General features: G+C 31.3%; 2 protein-coding genes across 2 annotated transcripts in view; one reads left to right on the top strand and one right to left on the bottom strand.

Annotated features, from left to right (window-relative positions):
- The window catches only part of LOC128179974 (cAMP-dependent protein kinase catalytic subunit PRKX-like), a 28,533-nt gene extending 18,018 nt beyond the window's left edge, over positions 1–10,515 (top strand). The window contains exons 6-8 of the mRNA XM_052847701.1: positions 2,125–2,182; positions 4,132–4,209; positions 6,489–10,515. Coding sequence (XP_052703661.1) covers positions 2,125–2,182; positions 4,132–4,209; positions 6,489–6,614 — 262 coding nt within the window. The 3' untranslated portion in view covers positions 6,615–10,515. The remainder of the gene's footprint in view (positions 1–2,124; positions 2,183–4,131; positions 4,210–6,488) is intronic.
- LOC128179975 (methyltransferase-like protein 27) lies at positions 9,270–16,312 on the bottom strand. Its single transcript, XM_052847702.1, has 6 exons — positions 16,101–16,312; positions 14,785–14,894; positions 12,547–12,675; positions 12,054–12,192; positions 11,818–11,910; positions 9,270–11,470 (listed from the first exon to the last, which is right to left on the bottom strand). The coding sequence occupies exons 1-6, from the start codon at positions 16,237–16,239 to the stop codon at positions 11,277–11,279; spliced, it is 804 nt and encodes a 267-aa protein (XP_052703662.1). The 5' UTR covers positions 16,240–16,312; the 3' UTR covers positions 9,270–11,276.
- Between the last annotated feature and the right edge of the window lie 1,795 nt (positions 16,313–18,107).

Raw genomic sequence — 18,107 nt, 5'->3', positions numbered from 1 at the left:
CAAATAGATAACTATGAGAATAGATGAAAAGGGAAACCAGATTTAACAAGTAGGGCCCTGTTTAATATAATCAATACCCGATCAATATACCAATATAACCTATATTCCTAAATCAACTCTGCTGACTTTGCATTCATTGCAGCAAGCACAACTTTCTCAAGACTTCGCCTTGAAATCAATATTAACTTTTCCTGTTGTGATTCTCGTGTCTGATAAGCACTATGCACCTGCTTGAGAGCATTTTTTTTATTTTAAAAAAGTTACTTTTTTGTGAAAAGTTTTAAATTCATTTGGCATGTGCATTTTTTAATGCGTATTTAAGATCTACAGCAATTTTTTTGTTTTGAGTGTGCCCTCAAATTGAATTTGTGTTTCTGTTAAAATGCTGATATTTAAGAAAATTTAAAGTTTATTTTAAATTGTAAAATTGATTGATGTACGGTCATGCACTTAGCTTATTTCCAATTTAAATTTTATGACAAGTGTATTTAGTGTATTTTTTTTGTATGCAAACATGTATCATCAAGTTCTGAAAATGTAATATATTTTGATAAAGTGATTAAATGTAATTTGTTTTATGAAATATGTCAGTTTAAAAATTTTATATTTTTTCTGAAGACTCATTCAGTAGTCTGAATGAGATGATCATTATGAATATACAAGTATACTTCAAACCCTTTTAAAAAGTTACTGTATACAGTAACGTAATTCGAAATACGATGAAACTAGATTTAAATCGTTTTTCTTTACTTGCTTTCATATCCTTCATTTCAAATGTTTTTTGGGGAAAATGCCCATGTCTGAAAAAAAGCTTTTGAAATAAACACTAAATGTGAGATTTTTATCAGAACCAAAAAATTTTCCCCTAATTTCTGAACAGCAAACTTTTTTCTTTTAATAAGTCTATTTTGAATGAAAGATAGTGGTTTGAAGGCTGTAAAACTACCCAATGGAACTTAATACACTCATGTGCATCTCAAGCTTCCATTCATTATACTGTAGGTGCATAAATTAGTTATATGCAAAAGTAAAAAATGATATATAGACAAAGTGTGTTAGAGACCATTTCCCATTGGCCCCTGTAAGCATTAAAAGATGCAACTCTAGACATTTAACAAGATTTTTAATATGCTTTTATGATGAAGTGTGGTATGGAATATGATTTATCTTGCTTTATCTTGTCCTGTTAATACCCTACACAAGAAGAGGTGTGTAAGCAGAGACTGAGGGATCTAGGAGAAGATTTAGTGTTTAGCACTAATTAAGAACATCATTAAAAGCCTTAATCACCACTGTTCCCTGTTGGGAGGGATGTCTCAAACGTTAATCCTCACCTGAAAAAGGTGCAAACAAATTGGCACACAGCCAAAGCCGTAAATAGAAATCGTAGGCTATAAGTCTGTAATCTCTGCGGCAGGGTGAATCTGCAGAATGTATACGCTTTCTCCCTGTGCAGCTCTCTGACTCTCTCTTTCCCTAATGATCCATAATCCGGGGATAATCCCCTTTACACCTAATTTATGCAATACAATGAAAGCTCAGACAAAGGCCATAATGTAAAGGCTAGGGCATTTTGTCTCAAAAGAAATATTAAACCGTAAATATTTACAAGATACAGAACAAAATGTTAATCTGTAACCATTAAAAATTAGTTTGTGAGTTTGTTACTTTTTTATCAGGAAATAAATATCATACCATTAATTTACATGTATTTTTCTTCCCTTTTTGAAAGACATAACAGGTGTGATATGTTAATATTTTGTAGTTTGTGACAATATATTGAAAATATAGTATGTCTTTTCATCTATCTAGCTTTCTCTCTGGGTTTCCTCTCTCTATCATAACTTACACACATACCTTGATTTAAAATACTTGAACTTGCAAGTATAGAGCTCTGTAATGGATCATGATCAAAAGGTCAAGGTCAAATCTTTAAGGTCAAATTAGGATCGAGGTCACTGTACAGCATGTTGATACTGATGATATGGGATTATACTTCCCATGCTGATGAGGGAATGCTTTATAATGCTGTATAATCCTACACATCCTGTTTATCCCTCTCTGAGCATTAACTTTACCCACCACAGTTGATTACATGTAATGAGTTTGTTTTTCTCATAACAGGGATCTGATAAAGAAGTTACTGGTACAGGATAGAACAAGAAGATTGGGAAATATGAAGGTAAACAGCGTGTCTCAGTAAAGCATGTACTGAATCATAGAATAACGGCTCTTACTAACGATCATATCAAACAAAAACATAAACAAACATAAACAAACAAATTATCAGAACTCTAAGGCAGGGACGCCTCATGAAGTAAACAGTTTCACAATTGCATTAGGATGTGTATTTATGACTTGAGTGCATATCAAGCAACATACCTGCTTTGTGACCAAGTGATACATAAATGCATTCTTATCGAGGGGTTTATTGCATATAAGTGAATGTACCAAATGAAGTTAGATATTGCAAATGCATGGATGCACTAGTACACGTATTTCCAAAATTTGTTCATTAACAGAAGCCCATGCTGTAAACTATACATACATGGCTATCATTTCCATCATATCAATAAAAGATATATAGTTTGGTCAGTATTCTTGTGTAGTTTTATGGACAAAATTCTTTTACTTGTGGATGTAGTGTATTTAAGTACCATACCACTGCATGGTGGGAAATTTCTAAATTTCCATTCACATCAGTATTATTCGTTCATATTATATACCTATTTACTGGCTATGAGGACGATAGCAAGTTTATTGTCCCCCAAGATGGCAACTATTTCACGAAGCAAAACGGATGGGAAATTGTTATTGTCGAGGGGGATAATAAACTTGCTATCGTCCGAATAGTAAGTACATAGGTATTTTATTATACCGATGAAAACTTTATTTGTTGGCAATGCAGAATTTCTTGATGATAAACAAATTAGAGTTATCGGAGTTTGAATTTAATGTAGCGATAGAATACGTTAGAGGTGTTCCGAGTTTAAAAAGGAAGGAAATCGAATGCCGCCGGTGAATAGTTTCGATGACTATTCACCATTGGCACGGAAACAATTGCACGGTTAGATAGAATAGCATGTTTATTCGTTGTAATTTTACATAGAAAATATTCACACAAAGTTATAATGAATTGTGCATTTCTATATCTTATGGGGGTAATACAAATGGTTATAAGTAAAACTGGATCATATGTGGTGTGGATTAAGTAATACCAATAATCCAGTCACTTATAATCTGGATCTCAATTCAGTTGAATGATTTAAATTTGCGAGGTCCGATTTTTGTGGAATGTAGATCTTTTAAAGGTTAATTTGGAACTAATTTTTAGATATGTTTCTTTGAACAATGAATTAAGACCCATGTTTCTGACACCCTCTGAACAATTTTCAAAAGGGAACAAATTTTAAAATGAGGAGAAGTATTCTAATGTTAGTCACAACATTCATGATTTATTTGTTGGGATTCTTCATGAATGCGGACAATTTGATCCGGAACGAAGATGTCCAGATTAATGTGGCTCCATGGAATAGTGCAACTGGTTTAGAATGCACTATTTATAAATGAGAGAAAGTACACAGGTTTAAAGATGTTGTTTGCATGCATGTTGATAGTTTGATAGCAAAAACTGGGTTAATTCAATATATTACTTTCTTCTGAGTGTTGAGTACATGTAAAAAAAAAAAAAGTATGGGAAATTTTTGTCTTTGAAGTCAAGTAGATTTGGTATAAATGAAATCGACTATAAAGCCCTTTTCTTCTTTTCTTTTTTATATCTACTGCCAATCTGCATTTAAAATGCACTCTTTGATTGTAAACAAGGCCTACATAGATTTCACCCCATGTAGTTCCGTAACATCTGTAATTATCAAATCGCTTGCTGCCCTTTGTATACCAATATAATGTTTAGTTTATGGATTATCTATTCCCTTTTTAAAAAGTAAGAAATCTTGCAGAGATTATAAAGAAAATGGATTACTTCTTGGATGCAGTATAATTGCTGTGGTATTCAAACATACATTGTTTTCTATTTCCAAAGAAGTAAATACAGGCCTCGGTCTTTGATGTGTGTATGTTTTGTGGTAGATTTAATTGTGTTTACAATTTTTTCCCCTGTATTTTTTACAGAACGGTTCAGAGGACGTGAAGAAGCACAAGTGGTTTAAAGGCGTCATCTGGGAGGATGTTCCCTTACTCAAACTGAATGTAAGATTTTATGTTGTCTCCAATATAGGACAGCTGGAGATGTTCTTCTTAATCTATGATTAAAAGGATTTTTATCCACTAAGCAGAACTTCAAGACTTGTCTGGCTTCAGAAAGTGTAGTTGTTGCTTAATCATCATCATCACACCCCCCCCCCCCCCAAAAAAAATACAAAAAATAGAGGAAAATTGAAGAAGAAAAAATCAATAACAGACAGACAAATCAAAGCTCACACAAAAAAGCAGTGATTTGTTAATCAAATGTTCATAATCAGTGTGTATATTTCTCTCCTGTATGCAATGACAAGGAAATCCATGACATTCATGTTTCAATAACACTAGTCAAATCTGAACATAGATGTGATCACAAGTAACCTTAAACAATAAATTACTGTACTGTAAACTTATTATATTTGGCATGTATGATATTTTTTGGCAGAAACTGATTTTTCAATGAAGTTGGCGTGGATTTCAATTAACATTTTTCTGGATACACCAATTCTTAATATACAAATTGAACCAGAGATTTAGTGATCTTGATTGATAAGCTATCCACCAAAAACGCTAAAAAGAAGAATACACAGCCAAATGTAATATTATAGTACGTTTACAGTAGCACATGTATTGGAATGAAGATTTAATTCTCATTTTTGTATACCATCAGTCTTTTATAAAGTCTTGCATCAGGCTGTGCAGACTAATTGTAATTGTATTGCACGAATGTGCAGTACTGGTTTTCAATTCGTCTGCATAACCTTGCTTATTAGCTTAAACAGTAGTTATCATTCTTTCACATAAGAAAAGCATTTTTGAAATGTTTTGACAGGCAGAAAAAAGGTGAAAACTTATAATAAAATACATTAATTATCGATGCAGTTAGAAAATTTTTGTAGACTAAAGATCTTAATTTAAATTATTAACCAGTATAAACTATTGATAAGAGAGAGGTAAAAAGAAAGAATTATGTTGCTCTAGTGTATATCTGTGTATGCATGCAGGCTCATATTTTATTATAAAAGATATCCATCATTGCAAAATGATAGATTTGGAAATAGAATTTTGTTACAGACATGGAAGTGCCATCAGGAGCTTTTTCATTAAAGCTTTTAAATATATTGATTTAACATCACCAAAATAACTTCTTTTTTTCTGAAATGGTTAACATAACGAAGATTGCAAATAATTTAGGTCAGGGTTTACATTGGATTTTGAATTGAAAGAAATATCAATAAAAGCAATGGAGAAATTATATACTAAGTGCTACCCACACCTTTTCAGTAGATCAGATTGAACTCCAAAGTTTTACAGTCTTTGGGATTATGTGAAAATCAGGTTGCTGTCAATCGTAAATCTCCAGGCTAAAATATGATCTTCTCCGAATTGCATTGACAATTATATGATGCCATTCAGATTTATTATTTACATTCCCCCCACAAAAAAAATCAAATTTAAGAGCACATACAGTCTTTGTTGGAATCTACAAACCAATTTAATGATCAAAATCTGAGGTGTCAAAAAAGTGATGTATGATACATGAATCTGGATTGGTATTCCATCTTTCTTAAGTGGAAACATATATACATGTACATATTTTGTATATTAAATAAATAATTTCTTTACTTTTGCTTCCTTTGTAAAAAATATCACAAGCATGCATTGATAGCTAGGTACTATCTCCTTGAAGATTTTTCTTCAGGGGTTAAAAAATTTGTCAGTTATTCATTGGAGCATATCTGGTGATCATCAAAGGCAAAACAATGCACTTTATGCTTAAAACATAGAAGACGGATTGAATTTGACTGCATGTTTCACATACATAATGACAGTTTTATTATGCTTTTTTCACAAGGGTATCTTGAGAATGCAGTCTGTGTAAATAAGTTAGGAATATCTGCATGAAAGTCGAATGCAAATCAAATATATCTAATGCCGAGGCATTCACATACAAACATTGAATTATACAACTGTAGTGAAGGGATGTTTACAAAAAAGTTTTATCTTTATTGATGGTGCAGTCAAACAGTCGGTGTTTATTTGACATGTTTTTAGAAATTCAATATAAAAAAATGGAACAATTAATTAAGTGAAATATAATTCAAACAAAAACTTTGACAAGAACAATCTTTAGTTCATAACTTTCAGAAAAATGAAAACCAGGTTTTAAAATCTCGCTAGGGTCTATTTCACAATTCGACATGGATGTTTATTCCTCACATTTAATTATAGAATTGACAGTATTTTTGGTCCTGCAGATGTTTAAAACATATTGATTTCTTTTGTAGCCCCCCATCATTCCCAAGGTCAGTCACTCGGGGGATACCCACAATTTTGAAGAGTACCCTGAGGACGGTTGGAAAGATGCACCCCCAGTCTCTGCAGCTGACCTCGAAAACTTTGCCGATTTCTGATCCAGGCTTAAGCATCATTTTTCTTTTCATGCACTCAAAGGATGAACTCTTTCTATAGAAAAAAACATTTTTGAAGTATGCTGGATAGCTACCTGGGAAAAGTATCGGCGATCGAGAAATCCATGTCGAGCCTTTTTGTCAATGGGAAGGAAGAACTGGTACATTGGTACAATGATTGAAATAATCAAAAAACTTGTTTTCTGGAAGATTCAGGAAGTCACTTATTGTAAACAAAAAATAACAGGGCTGATTAGGCAATGATTGTTTTTGTTAAAACATATGTTTTTAGATTTTGTAGTTTAAATTGTAATGCAGTTTGAGATTAAAAATATCTGGAGACACAGGGTGAAAATCCAAAAAAAAAAGATTTTTTTGAAAATATTTTTAAGATATGTTGAAGTGTTGTTATGCGTATAGAGTGTGTTGTTTTGTTGAAGTAGCAACTTATTTATATTTATAAACGATACATTTCAGCATGCTAGACTTTTCCTGCGTACTAATATTGTTCCAAAAGGAACTTGTCTGGCATATAAAGTAAAGAAGAATGTTTCCTTGTAATGTTCATCAATGTATTATTTTTTCCTGAAATCATATACGTAGAATTGACAAGGATTTTTAATTAATGGTTAATTTTGTAAACACAGCTTTATTGAATGTTTTTTTTATTTTTCTCTGTATTGTTTGCTTGAATGTGCCAAATTATGTTTATAGGTGATATAGAAGAAATCCATCATTTGTACTGTTTTACAATATACACTCTCTCTGATCTGGTAAATCTAGCACTTTTAAGTCCACTGAAGTTTTATATAAATGTGCTATGAAACAAAAAGTCCTGGGTTTTGAAAAACAAAATTGTCTGCATATCTCTTTTATGTTGCTACTCTAAAGCTTTTCATTTGCTTTACAAATAATGATAATACTAAAGATACAAAAACTTATTATTTTTTTCTTTTTTTATAAACTTGTGTGACTTATCCATATTACATATCCTTTATGATCCTGCAATTTGTTTATCAACATGACATTTCATATTGTTATTGTAACATAACTTATACATATCCTAATTGAAATTATTAAAAAAAACCCCACAAAATATTATCTGCAATAGAACTTGCTCATAAAAAGAACTCAAGATTAAAAGAAAGTAGTGTACCTTTTCCTTATCCACGTTTCTTTAGGTTGACATTTTATAATGAAAATAGGAGGAAATTGGTCAAGAAGAACTAAAAATTCATGTTTCTAGGGCTTGTTATAACATGTATTCGTTGTGTGAAAAGTTTGGTCTTTTGGCCTTTGAATCCTTCATGATGTGTTAAATGAATGAATAGTGACACAACTAATTTCAATGTTATCCGATATACTGGTATATTTTCTGATGCATCATTTAATTAGCATAATATCTTGATATTTTATTCATTATATTTTTACCTAGCTTTTGTGTTTGAGGTACAAACATATTTTATTTTGTTTATTTTCATATCAATCAAAATGAGAAATCTTTATTTATTTTACATTTTACAAAATGTGTAACCAACTTTTACCTATAAATATTGTAACGATTTTATGAATTTTATGAACGAATTTAATGTATTTCTTTTCAACCAATAAATTTAAAATAAATTTAGAAGTTTTAATGCGTGAATATATTCTTATTGCTTTGTAAATGTACTGTTTTAAGTTAGTAAATATCAAGGTTCTCGGCATTGTTCAAGCATGATTGTTTTACTAGTGTACAACATAAATGTAGGTCAAATTCTAAAAGAATGATATTGCATCAATACCGAAAACATTGTGATAGTAATACAATCTGTCTCCAAAAATGATGTATTTTAAATAGCTTATGATACCTGAACATTAATTGGTATATTTTAGTAGATATTGAGTGTTACATAGGAATTTATGGAAAAAAAGGTCCGAATGAGACTAACTCAGTACTGTGTAGTATATTGTACTCTGACAGTCACATGACATGAAAGTCACATGACAGGTCAGGCATCTTTACTGTACAGTATTGTACATGTGTGGTGTGGTCTGTAGCTGTAAAAACTACCGTATCCATGACAGTCACGTGTTTAACCATTTCTCTTGTTAAGCATTGCATCGTAGAAAATGGACGTTGTAAATTTGCTCGTAGTACTCAATTTCTGGTACTCTTTATGTACTTTTTTTAGAATTCAGATCTGGTAATTGTTGATTTTTTTAATCACATAGAGAAACCTTTTCTTGACATCATAGAGATTACACAAGTAAGATATTTGTCAAGGGAGGTAACTCTTTTGCATTTCATGTCTTTTTTTCTGTTGTTTTTTCACTGTCACATTCTTTGTATGGATACGATATTGCTCAGCATGGCACATATGCAAAAATATACACACAAAACGAAAATGTATTGACATTCCTTTGTATCACCGTCTTTGTCAATATTTGTTCTGCTATTTTAAAAATTTACCCAAGCAAAATTCTCTTTATATAAATATTTGCTCTGCATGTGTTTGGAATTTATCAGTCCTTGACCATTTATTTTTTGTATCTTCAAGATCTGGCCATATATAATAATTTTTAGTTTTGCAATAAGAACAGCAATATTATGAACTTTATTTTCATAGACCTTATAGATGATACTTGAATTATACAATGCAGCTCTCTGATACCACGTTTTTTTCAATTTGAGCTGATTTATTTAGATATATATATATTTTGTAAAATATCATGAGTATTTATTTATTGCAGTGCCTTTCCTGTCATTGTTAAATGAGCTGTATTTTGGTAGCAGATCGCCAGAAAAGGATTGTTTTAAAGTGACATTATGTATAATTCTCATATATCAATTTTTACTAACTTTTTCATGCAATTTTTATGAAATGTGAAATATTGCCTGACTAAATACCTGTATGACACATAGACAAAAAAAGATTACCACATTTTCTTGGATACATCCTTCAAAATGAGACTGTTGTGTCTGTTAATAATTTTTTAGAAGAATTTCAGATGAGCAATTAAAGGATTGGTTCAAAATTGCTAATCTGACTCTACGCAGTGACATTTTATTTAACTGGTAGTGCAAGACTAATTTTCTTTGTGTAAGCAGTATTTGCAGGCATTGTTAAAGAAAACAAGTTTTCATAAATAGTTTGACTCTCTGTTATTCGTTTATTTCTTATATGAAGCAAAATGTAAAGGCTTTAATTTTCGAATGATGTTTTTGTTTGAAATGTTTTTTAATTTAAAGAACCTTTAAGTGTATTTCCCTGAGATGTATTATTTTTCCCTGTATTTTATCAAAATTTTTATTGGAAATCAAATGAAAAATACTCAAATGGATACAATATGACCTTAATAACTTTGACTATGATTTTATCTATGCTCTTGCGTTTTTCTGAAGCAACTTATATTCTACTGAAAATTTTGTACTCAAAATTAAACTTGATCTTTTCTACATTTATTGAGATTGTAATTCTGGTCAATACAGACTATTTTACACCGTAAGAAAATTATGAATATATGATGTATTGGATTTCATTATCATCATTTTATCATTTGCAGGCATATTTCTTGAATAACCGAAATTTTTTTTGATAAAATGTTTCTATTTATGGATGTGATATGAGTATATTGTTTTATCAGTGAATTAAATTTATGGAAAGAATGCATATTAATTTTGATTTAAGAATGAGTATTGTTTCAAATATCTCTGAAAGATGTAAAACATATCCGTTTAAGATTTATTATGTAAAAGATTCACCAAAGCATCTCAAGATTTGAGACGATTTTTTCCTGTTGTTGACATAAATGTATAGTTTACCATGACAATCAGGTCATCTGATGTATTGATTTTGTGAATCGTTTTTTTATTAGAAGAAATTAAGACTGAAGGAAATTGAATAAAGAATTTGAAGATCAACTGCCTATTTTATATTGATGTCATTGAGTTTTTGTTAATCTCGAGGGTGATTTATGCGACATCACCCAATATAACAATTTTAAAATTTTGACATTTGTTTTTGCTTTATTGGAATGCGATATAAAAAGAACAGTTCTGATTACAAAATCAAAAGCTTGAATATTGCGTGTAAAGACTTTATTAAGAAAAGCAATGATTTTATATACAAATACGAATGTCAGTGATAGAAATGTTACACTCTGTATACAAATATCAACAATATTAATATTTATTTGACATAAATAACAATATAGTACATACTTCCCTGATTTAATCCATGAGTAATCAAATGTTTACCCCTGTGATGACGCTTTTGAAAACCCTTATTCAAGTACGCCGATTTCCATCTTAATATTTAGAGCAGAAGGTGCATATGCAGGAAGACAAAGTCATGGGCTGTTACCACAACCCCATGTTAGTCTCAATATGGTTACAACCCAACCAGAACTTGATCAAATGCGACCTTTTTATAAAACTTAGTTTTTTGACGATTATTCCATCAAAAATGATAAAATTATTATCAACAAAAATATTAAATGATGGGAACCCCCCCCCCCCCTTTCATAATTTTTAGATTAGAATATTACAGACGAAGGTTTGTACATTAAATATTTTGTTCACATAGCTCTGCGATGCGTTGAAAACCCAAACGTGCACTCTGTTTTTTTAATCACATTGCACACGAATTCAGTAATTCATTGGATAGTGACGTCACGTGGTTTTCATAAATGGCGATGCAGTACCCTGTACCGGAATATGACACCGTGCTTGTCGCAGAAGTACTTGTGAACGACCGACCTCTCTATGCACATCCAGAGTCCCTCGTTCTGAAGTTGTTTCATGAGGGGTTCCAGACTGTCGCTGTATTCGGGGATGTTAAGGTACTCTTCTCGCATGACTACAACAATCATTCCACCTGAGGACAAAACAAGAAAAAGATGTGTGAATTAAACCTCAGTCCCTATCGTAGTAAAAGGTCGCACTCCTTATTTTTTTTATATCATGCAAATCTTAATGCATAAGACGTTGCATCGAAAGAAGGGAATTTAACTTAATATACTTGATAATGACCAGTTGATCTTACAGAGATGTATAATAATCTGTGAAGTATGCATACGTCTTTTGTCATTTTAGACATTTTGATTCCAGTGCAAAAAACAACGCCAAAATAGTCATTAAACAACAGCAGAAAAAATAAACCTACAGAGAATATGATTGCGTAGATTTATTAAGTAGTTAAGATAAGATGTGTCTCAGAATTACCTGGTTTAGTTATTCGTATCATTTCTCTCAGAGCACCTGCAGGAATGTGTCCACTTCCGAATCCTCCTGAGCAAACCACGCAATGGTATGCATCTAATTAAAAAAATATTATGTATAAGGTATTAAAAATTGAAGACATGTTTGTATTTAAAAATAAAGATCAAATACCAAGATACAACGTATTTTCCTTAGTTAAGAAATACGTTATCATGTCTGGTTTCAGTTCAGCCACTGACCATTTTCAATTGTTGGAGATGGCTCAGGATTTACAAACTCGCACAAAAGCTTCTTGTAGACATTCTTCTTCTTTGCTTTCATTAGCATACTCTCACTTGGGTCCAAAGCATGTATTTCTTTGAACCCTCGTTTTACCAACTAAGTTTTTAGAGATAAAAAATAATAATAGTGAAGATCAAATGATAGAGACAAAAAGCAGTTTTTTAATATAAAATCATTTATCAAAACCAATAAAATAAGTGTAATTACATTCCAATATTTTTATTCTTTATTGAAAGATTTATAGTGTTAATAAATATATATAATCGTAAATTGCTATGATCTGTAGTAATCTTTGCCAGCCAAGTTGTAACGATATAGATAATGTAACTATCCATGAGAAACAACAGTTACTGTTCTTTATCTATCATTATTATTAAGATTCGTTTAATCTTAACATAAAGTTCGACGATTTCCATGTAGCATGTACATGAAACTAATGCTTTGACTAACCTCTTCTCCCACTAATCCTGTCCCAGCTGCCACATCCAGGATCAGAACCTTATCCTTGTTGCTCGGAAAGCTCCGGTCAATGGCCTCAGCAGCGTAAGCCGGGCCATTGTAACGCCCGGGCTGAAGGTCCTAGGAAGCATAAAGAAGAAAAGTTTTAGACCTTAAGTATCCAACTGCGTCTGATAGGGAAATTTAACTGACTGTTAAGAATTACATGTAGCTACGAGAGAGAGAGAGAGAGAGAGAGAGAGAGAGAGAGAGAGAGAGAGAGAGAGAGAGAGAGAGAGAGAGAGAGAGAGAGAGAGTAGCTAGTGATAACTAGATGCTAAATGAAACAACAAGGTTTTAAAGAGCGCTTAAAAATAAAACCATTTTAACAAGAATAGAATTCCTGGGTCCCCCGCCGGTCAAGCAGTATACTAGTATCGAGTCCATCGACCAATGCTGATTTTCGAACTTGACCAAAGTATTAGTGGTATAAACATTTGGTATAAATTTAATGAAAATCTGTCAAAATTTGTAGGCATGAGAGCGCTTACAAGGTCAATTTTTGGATAAAACGGAGTCATTATTGCGGTCAAAGTCTCATAACTCCAACAAAAAGTATCGACCAATGCTGATTTTCGAACTTGACCAAGGTAATAGTGGTATATACATTTGGTATAAATTTAATGAAAATCCGTCAAAATTTGTAGGCATGAGAGCGCTTACAAAAAAGTGTGACGGACGGACACACGGACGCACGGACGGACGCCCGGCATTTCTATGTCCCCGCACCGCGTTGCGGCGGGGGACAATAAAAAGCTTTAATAGTATCTGGTTATCTGAATATGATTATTAGTAGCGAATATTTTTCTCTATGTAAAAAGTTGTTTAAAAATGAATAGTATGTGTAGGTGGTTCTAGTAGTTCAATTTCATATAATTCGTGTGTACATCTTGCCAAAGAATTTCAATCCAATTATGAATTATCTTATGCAATTTCGCCAGCTATATGTTCTACTTGCAGTTTTATTAAAATGCCAAACCGTTTATTTAGACAAACGTCATATTACGGAGGATCTACCAAAATAATAGCATGACCATATTCAGTTTATAGTTGCTGTCCTTTATGCAATAACTTGAAATGAGTCAGGGAATATACCAACAAAGATACGACGAGGTTACATTTCCCAATAACAACTGTATAAAAAAAGATGTTACCTGTATATAATTGAACGCGCTCGAAATACAAAGCTACAAGCATCTAATTTCTAAACAGGTTTTTAAAAGGAAATGATGCATATTTCGATATCTAAGGAAATAACACTAAATGAATGAGAAAATGAAACACAATAAATTATTGTTTTGTCATGTTGAGAACCTTGTTTGCAAACGCTTTTGACCCATACATTCATTTACTGTTTAGGTAGCTGTTGACTAGCAATCTTAGAATAGATTTTAAATGATGCATAAAAATTAGTTAAGGGAGCTTCTGAGTAAACATGTGGACCCCAATAGATTATTATCTAGTCAGCATCCGTGACCATTAGTGATTGCTATCTAAATATTGATATCCATCTGCTAAAGTATTAACAAAAAACCATTAAACGGTACTCAATGTGCTGACATCCCCCAAAACGATTTGATAGTTTAAGTATATATGTTACAAGGTTTATTCATTATAAAATTTCTAATTATAATTAATTATACTACAGCAGAGTCAAATTAAATTTCTTCATATGCAGCTAGTTAGGTAGGAAAGAATTTTCTTTCTGTTTGCATTTTATGAAATTGACATGTATGTTTCCTTAAACAAAGCTATGAGTTTCATTGATATTAATGCGATCAATCGACAGCTTTTCGTTATTTTCCCTAAATATCTACGTAGATTACAAGAGAAAATTTAATAACAATACACGACATGACCAACATATACATGTAGCTGTTAGTTACAAATGCAAGTAGATACCTTTTCTCACTCCTTGTAGCAAAAGTGATAAAAATATTCAAACTTTTAGATATATTGCTATCATCACATTACACTTTGAGAGTCATTATCCGCTAAAAGTTCTAAAAAGTTTTTTAAATGTTAATTTGAATATTTAAGCTTGACTTTACAAAAATATCGATAAAAAGTTAATTGCCAATGTGATAAAAAATTTAAAGTTTGTAACAGTGTAACAAGAGTAAATGTTTTATTTTTTGATTTATAATTGAGTTTGAAATATATCCATCTTAAAACGAAACCTGTACGTACCTTTTCATAGTCATTCCACATATTATAGTAATCAATGATTTGTACTTTGTCCATGCCACCAGAGAAAACTTTGGCGTTTGTCTGAAAAGCCCTTGCATCTTCTGTGTTTTCTGTAAATTTGCAGGGCATTTTTTTTAATCCTTAGACTTTTCAAATCGAGTTTTAGCTAAAACTGAGAACCATCTGCCACGAAATCGATTGTTTATCAAAGTATATAAACACTATATTAGAATTTTGTTCTGCAAATAAAAGGCAAATAATATCTTATACAAATGAATGAATTATCAAAATAAGTTGAGTTGTTTATGTATTATTAGGCACTCCAACCAAGTTTTAAAACCTACAATAAATAATTTGATTTAACTTAGAGTTGAAAAACAAAAAATCTGCAAATTGCTTTGATGGGATCTCTCATCTAACAATTATGAACTAAAATAACTTACTTGCTACTCTATATATGAGAGTTTAGATTAACACACAACTATTTATAGCTTATTTGTCGTCATTGCATATTTCTTAAAATAGTCACTTGTGTCTCTTTTGACCCCAAATAATGTTACAAATTTAAACCAGAACTTATTTTAAATACACCCCCCCCCCCAAAAAAAAACCCCGAAAAACATTCTAAACAAAACAGCAGTGTTGCACACCTGTAAAACTCGACACAAATGTGAACGTGAAGGAAACGAAGATTGTAGTCCTAGATTTGAGACAAGCTAGCAAATAACATACAGAAAATGGGCCAAGGTTTTGTGATTAAAAAAAACCAATCAAGCATCTTGACGTAAGAATATTTAAGAAAACACTAGAAATAATACTTCCCAATCTTTAAATAAACTCATCTATGGCCAGCGAATGATTGATTTCTTTTCCCTTAAAAGATCTTATATTGAAATCCGGTATTTTCATTTATACATATTTATACAGAGGTTTTAAAATTTGAAACATTTCTTGGTATAAAGTAAAATTGATTTTTATCGGGTCGTGAAAATTTAATATTATTAGATATTGACAATCTCATTTAGATCATCAGTTTTAATATCACATGACATTGTTTCTCAAATAATACTAATTACAATAAAAGTATTTATAGTAACTGCAATTATGACATAATATCGAAAATATATTGCATGAAAAAGTAATGTCAGAAGCAGTAATCTTTTCACATTCAATTTTTTCTTACAGAAAAATAACAAAAAAATTTACAAAAAAATTGAAAAACAAACATATTCTTAATAATAAGATCATTTTCAACAAAAAGCTGTAAAACATAATGATAAATTATTAAAACATTGTACATCAAAAAAGCTATTTACCCATTTTGTCTGAATACCAGTCAGCAGTGACACCAGCGGGGAGTGAGAGCTCCTTATATGCAGATTGTATCGATACAGTGTAATACCAAAAGCAACTACTACAACAGCTTGTATAAAGTTCTAGAACATAACGTCTCATTCTATTTTTTTTTCTTCAAAGTAAACAGAGAGGAAATATTTTGGACATATTGTGTAATTGCTGTCTTTTGATGAAATGAAAGGACGTAGTACATTGTATACTACTATCTTACGCTTGGTGTCTTCCTAAGTACTTTACAAGTACCATGCGTTTAACCGTTGTTTTCGCTCTATAATCATATCTTTGAGCATTCAATATCTATTTTTAAAGTCACACTTAACGTTTTCTTTCTGCGAAGTGCAAATCAATCCAACCCTTATTTATACATGTAAATATGAAGAGAAACTCCAACATATACAAAACTAATACTATTACACCAAATACATGTATCATAATAACGAGTTATTTCCAAACTATTGTTTTCAAAGAATACAAAGTCAACAAAACTACATTTTTTTCCCTAGATTTAAAAGTTTGAATTGTGCAATTCGTACATTAATTTTGTCTTTTCATTTTTGGTATCAACTGTACATCCATATCTCTCAGTGTCCTAATATTTAAACCACTGATTCGCGTCGCAAAAACAAATTTTGCTAAAAATGCACACCTCACACTTATCTAAATCATTTTAGCATCTGACATATCTCAACTAATTAATGAAGAATAGCATTGAACAATGAATATCTTCAGTTGCAGCATTCGATTCTGGACAAACAGGGACTTTTCAAAAGTAAATTTTTTAAAAAATGAGGTCACGGCGTCAGTAACCAGGTTTATATAGCAGCCTTTGTACGCTACCTTTGCTGACTTTGATCCACTTAACAAGACAAATCAAAAACAAGTCTCCACTGGCATAACATCGATATCATTACAATCATATGACAAATAGACACAAATATTAACACAACATGCACAAGTAATTTTTGTTTCTATTGAATATATGAAAATTATGATTTTGTTTTGTCCTCGTCTTGTTCCCAAAGATGACTGCACTAGCTGTATATTACATCCCGATGCACCTTTGGGTTGTGTGTTCTTCTTTTGTAATAAAAAATAGGCATGTTAAAAACAAAATAAATGAATGGAACGCATTCTTTTAATCAATTTAAAAAATTACTATTTACTCTGCAACTAACAAAAACAATTAAATTCAATAATTTCAATGTAGTGTTAATTTCTAATTATAATAAAAACAAAACAAAAACAAGCAATCGTTTTCAGATATAATCTCTATGTATACCGATACGTCTAGACGCACTCAAACTGAGAATGCAAAGGTAGATTGACTGCAAGCACTTGCTTTTATACTTGCTGTGACGTCAGTGATAAACATTGACAAGATATCTTATTCCAAATATGGCAAGTAGGCGGATCCTGACTACATGAATAGTCATTTTAAAACCGCAAAGTGTAGCATAAGTAAACAGATTTTGAATCCTCTAATAATCTAAGATAAAATCTAAACCATCACCTTGACTCAACATCTTAGTTTTTATCACATGAAAAAAAGTTTCAAAAGTTATAAGAACATGTTAAATTGCCCTTTTTACATCTCAATGTTTTCATGTCCTCCTAAAAATACACAATAAAATAGTTTATTACAAATATGGAAGAATGTTTAATAAATTTTTGAAAATATATTGATCAAGATACGGGGCCCGTAATCCAATGGATATTCTGGAAAGAGCACAGCTAAATGTAAGTGCTCTTAAACAGGTCGAGACCACTAGATTTTGTGACGTCGGCATAAATTTGAATACTAAATTAGCTATCTCTTTACTTTCATCGACAGACCAATCAGATGAATGAGTTGCAAGACGTTGTGGGCTATTACAAGTTTCAGTGTACACAAGGCGTATTGAAAATATATACCATTTTGAATCGTCGTTTGAAAACTCACTTTCAATTATTTTTTAGAATTTATGAAA

This window comes from Crassostrea angulata, chromosome 4 (assembly GCF_025612915.1).
Source record: "Crassostrea angulata isolate pt1a10 chromosome 4, ASM2561291v2, whole genome shotgun sequence".
NCBI lineage: Eukaryota > Metazoa > Mollusca > Bivalvia > Ostreida > Ostreidae > Magallana > Magallana angulata.
The sequence above is the reverse complement of the archived record's forward strand: the minus strand, read 5'-3'. Positions and strand labels throughout refer to the sequence as shown.